The sequence below is a fragment of the Procambarus clarkii genome, chromosome 34 (assembly GCF_040958095.1).
Source record: "Procambarus clarkii isolate CNS0578487 chromosome 34, FALCON_Pclarkii_2.0, whole genome shotgun sequence".
Taxonomy (NCBI): domain Eukaryota; kingdom Metazoa; phylum Arthropoda; class Malacostraca; order Decapoda; family Cambaridae; genus Procambarus; species Procambarus clarkii.
This window is the reverse complement of record NC_091183.1, coordinates 43,821,421-43,826,420: the sequence shown is the minus strand read 5'-3', so window position 1 is coordinate 43,826,420 and position 5,000 is coordinate 43,821,421. Positions and strand designations below refer to the sequence as shown.

The 5,000-nt window shown below is 42.2% G+C and overlaps 1 protein-coding gene across 1 annotated transcript in view; it reads left to right on the top strand.

Annotated features, from left to right (window-relative positions):
* LOC123761433 (uncharacterized) overlaps positions 1-5,000 on the top strand; it is a 323,096-nt gene that overhangs the window by 314,804 nt on the left and 3,292 nt on the right. The window contains exons 4-6 of the mRNA XM_069335732.1: positions 1,886-1,994; positions 2,642-2,696; positions 2,818-3,067. Of these exons, the coding sequence (XP_069191833.1) occupies positions 1,886-1,994; positions 2,642-2,696; positions 2,818-3,067 (414 nt within the window). The remainder of the gene's footprint in view (positions 1-1,885; positions 1,995-2,641; positions 2,697-2,817; positions 3,068-5,000) is intronic.

Sequence of the window (5,000 nt, the reverse complement as noted above, 5' to 3'; positions counted from 1 at the left end):
TCTATGTTGATGTCAGTCTCCACTCTTGTCTCTATGTTGATGTCAGTCTCCACTCTTGTCTTCATGTTGATGTCAGCCTCCACTCTTGTCTCTATGTTGATGTCAGTCTCCACTCTTATCTTCATGTTGATGTCAGTCTCCACTCTTATCTTCATGTTGATGTCAGCCTCCACTCTTATCTTCATGTTGATGTCACTCATGTGATGAACAAAATCGATATTGTCATCAGAATCATCAATATGCTCTTTGTCATTAAAATATCACATTAAAACTGTTTTATTATTTTATTGCTAATAAAAATATTATAATCTGTAAATGAATAATGTACAAGCTTTTTGTAAACAAAAGCTCACATTTTTACTAATGTTATGAATAAAAATTATGCTGATATTTTACGCTTTGACTGTAACCCCCCCTTGACAGCTGTGTGATGAATGATTTTAATTATAAATGCATATCTATATATGCAAAAAAAATTATAATTGTTATTATTATGAAGTAGCTAGAACGCTTTTGATTATATATTTTGGGTATTAAATAATATTTACCTGTTTGTATTCAGGATATAATTACTGGGTATAAAATCATTTATCATCTTGCAATTATGCATGTCAAATTGTTGATGGGTTTATGGTTAGTTTGGAGTAGTTTATTTCCCTGTCCTGTACGCTTTTGAGGGGGGCGTAATCCCCCATCCCGTGGGCGTACCGCAGGGCTGTTGCATGCGGGCGGTGGTGGTGGTGTTAGCGAGGCGCCCATACCCATCCCGTGGGCGTAACAGGGTGGTTTAATTTCGTATTCGTGGGCGGCAGAGGTACTGATAGAGAGAACAGCGACTTGTTATGAACTCCGGAACAATGCATCCTAAATTATTGTTGTTTAAATATAGTGCGTTTGTGAGTGGGCGGTCGTGAGGGTGTTGGAATGTGGGCTGCTGTAGTGTGGAGATATGAGGATGTGGGGGATGTATGTGTATGTGTGGTGTGTGTGTGTGTGTGTGATGCTATTGTTGTTTGTGTGTGTGTGTGTGTGATGCTATTGTTGTTTGTGTGTGTGTGTGTGATGCTATTGTTGTTGTGTGTTGTGTGTGTGTGATGCTATTTGTTGTTTGTGTGTGTGTGTGTGTGTGTTGTGTGTGTGTGTGTGTGTGGGGGGGGGGGGGGGGGGGGGAATAGGGTGGTTGTGTGTGTGTGTGTGTGTGTGTTGTGTGTGTGGACAGGGGGGGGGGGATAGGTGGTTGTGTGTGTGTGTGTGTGTGATGCTATTGTTGTTTGTGTGTGTGGTTGTGGTGATGCTATTGTTGTTTGTGTGTGTGTGTGTGTGTGTGTGTGGGGGGGGGGGGGGGGGATAGGTGGTGGTTGGTGTGTAGTGGTGTGTGTGTGGGGGGGGGGGGATAGGTGGTTGTGTGTGTGTGGTGTGTGTGATGCTATTGTTGTTGTGTGTGTGTGTGTGTGATGCTATTGTTGTTTGTGTGTGTGTGTGGTGTGATGCTAGTGTTGTGTGTGTGTGTGTGTGTGTGTGTGTGTGTGTGTGTGTGTGTGTGTTCATCACTCTTCATCACTCATTCCCGTTAGCTCCGGAACAAACGTTAGTGCGTGTCTTTGGGCCTTTCCTAGCTTTGTTTTCACATTTATGCAGGAGTTCCATGCCGGAGCAGCATATTCCAAAATGGGTCTCCCCCAGGGATACATGTGGTATTCACATGGGGTTATTTCTCAAACTTCCTGAAGGACGGTTGGCCTGTATGGCACATCTGTCGATATTTTCTGATGTGTTTCTGTTTTTAACTTGTCTTGCTTGCCTCTTGTACTTGCCTCTTTTGATGCCATATAGCCTCTTGTCTCGTTACAAAATATATATCTATCATCCTCTTTTCTCTCTACAGACTTGCCAAGGCAACTACGTATCTACAGCCCCGGGGGGGCTCTGGTGGAGGGCGTAGCGTCAGTACAAGAGGACCAGCCTCTCACCCTCTCCCTGCAGAGCTACAGGAGGTAGGAACAGAGCGTGTGAAGAAATTAAACTACAGGAAGCGTTTTTTGGGCCCATGCGAGGCAGCTCCTATTTACCCAAACTCATTCATATAAATTGTACACCACAATAAACTTGGAAATAACATTGCATTCACTTTGGCTGGAGCTCTACCACCAGGCTACGAACACATACAATAAGAGAGGATGTTATTTCCACGTTTAATGGGGGTTTGGAAATTGATATAACAAGGACGTGGATCACCTAATACCTCCAGCCTCATTTGGCTCCCACAGGAGGCCTAAAGTTTCAGTTTAGATAGCAGTTGTGTGTTCACCTTTTTATTCTTTGGGATTCTTATCTTGAGATGATTTCGGGTTTTTAGTGTCCCCTCGGGCCCGGTCCTCGACCAGGCCTCCACCCCCCATGAAGTAGCCCGTGAACAGCTGACTAACACCCAGGTACCTATTTACTGCTAGGTAACAGGGGCATAGGGTGAAAGAAACTCTGCCCATTGTTTCTCGCCGGCGCCCGGGATCGAACCCGGGATGAATACATTTATAAATTACCTAGATATTCAAATTTAGATCTAAGCGTGTCTACTAACATCATGTAAAATACTTTACAATCATATTTGTTGGAAATTTTGTTTTAAATATTAATTGATTAGAGGGATTTTTTTAGAGGGGAAATCAATGGATTTTCTCAGTGATTCAGTCCCGTTAGTACGATTACTCTCCTGTGTAATCGTACATTATAATCACAACATTATAATCACTGACTGAGGTTGTGATTCACCATCACCATTCCTAACAGTGTTCACCATAGCTGCTTCTTGGTCTCCAGGTGAAACCTCTCCCCAACGTCACGTGGTGGTCGGGGCCGACATTGCTGGACTCAGAGGCTGAGGAGTGGCAGGAGGGCGGGGTCCTCACTGGCCACGCCCACTGCCACGCCCACCGCATCTCTTACGTGACCAACACCCTGCACGTGGCCGCCCTCACGCGCGCCCACCTCGCCCACAATCTCACCTGCACGGCGGCTAACACGCCCGCACTCCCGCCCTTGAGTGCCTCAGTCTTCCTGCGTGAGACAGGTGAGTCGGGTAAGGTGTTTTCAAATATATATAAACATAGGTAAGCAGCAATAGGCCTATTGGTTCACAATGAGGTGCTTCTCCCTCTCTCTCTCTCTCTCTCTCGTTGTCTGTCTCTGTCTGTCTCTGTCTCTGTCTCTCTCTCTCTCTCTCTCTCTCTCTCTCTCTCTCTCTCTCTCTCTCTCTCTCTCTCTCTCTCTCTCTCTCTCTCTCTCTGTCTGTGTCTCTCTCTCTCTCTTTCTCTCTCTCTCTCTCTCTCTCTCTCTCTCTCTCTTCCTCTCTCTCTCTCTCTCTCTCTCTCTCTCTCTCTCTCTCTCTCTCTCTCTCTCCATTATATATTCAGTTGTTCCAACAAAATTATATTCATTCTACACTGCCTTTGAAAATGTTGACAGGATCAATGAAACGCATCTCTTAGCATCGGGCCATAATAAAAATGTAAATTGAACTTCGGAAAGTTAAACTTTCCTTCTCAAGTGAAGAAAAACATGAGAAAAAATTAGAAGATTCGTGCTAGAAACATTGATCACTAATTCCTTTCACAAATTGTTCAATCCCTTAATTGAGCTTCCTTCACAATGGAGGTATAACTAGATTATCCAATCAGTGTAAATCTGTACATACTAAACGAAAACTGAATCTACACCTTAATTTTTTAACTACAGAGCATAATCGTTTTCCTATTGAATTAAGCTATAAATATGCGATTATACCAAAGCGAATATGAAATAAAGATCTTTGCGCTCCTGCCTGTAATCAGTTGATGAGAACGAATTGTCTTGTTGGCGTCAAAGTTCGCTACGCCTGAAACATGTGTGTGCTCTCTCTATACATTTGTGCTCTAGGGTAGCACGATGAGTGGACGATGGGAGACGTGAATGAGGAAGAGTTATCGAGACTTGATGACGAATGAGAAAGACCCAAGGAACATTTTAAGCGTGTCTTAAATTTAGAGGCGTAGAGGAGACCAAAATTTCAGTAGTGTTAAAGACATCTCTAGGAGTCTAAGACATCTCAGGAAGCCTAAGACATCAGTAGCGTTAAAGACATCTTAGGAAGCCTAAGAAATCAGTAGTGTTAAAGACATCTTAGGAAGCCTAAGACATCAGTAGCGTTAAAGACATCTTAGGAAGCCTAAGAAATCAGTAGTGTTAAAGACATCTTAGGAAGCCTAAGACATCAGTAATGTTAAAGACATCTATAGAGGTCTAAGACATCAGTAGTGTTAAAGAGATCTCAAGAGGTCTAAGACATCAGTAGCGTTAAAGACATCTTAGGAAGCCTAAGACATCAGTAATGTTAAAGACATCTCAGGACGCCTAAGACATCAGTAGTGTTAAAGACATCTCAGGAAGTCTAAGACATCAGTAGTGTTAAAGACATCTCAAGAGGTCTAAGACATCAGTAGTGTTAAAGACATCTCAGGAAGTCTAAGACATCAGTAATGTTAAAATTGTAGTGGAGCTTAAAAATATCAGTACTTTTCAAGACGTCAAGGAGGCTAAAATAGTGATGTTAAAAGAAGAAGCAGAGGCTAAAACATCTGTAATGTTTATAAAGAAGCAGAGTAAAAACATCACTAATTGACTTTAATGGAAGCAAGTCCATTGGAAGACTTAAAATGTTTCGTAAATGACTGCCAAGACCTATGATTAATTAACTATTAAGACCAAATAATTAATAACAGTTTACCTTAATTCTCCAAGATAGAACTGCATTCATATCTATAACTCGTGAACAAAATATAAAGAGTTTCACCTCTATATGTAAACAGATGACGTCGATCTCATCTTGAAATTCATCTTGAGAAAATCAGGATGAACTGCGGCAAGTTTAATGGTCCTTAAGTTCCATTGTTTATCACCGACCTAGAGGTGTATAAATCGTCTCTCCCGCTTATATTTACACGTGAAAAGAGAGTAAGAATGTCTGT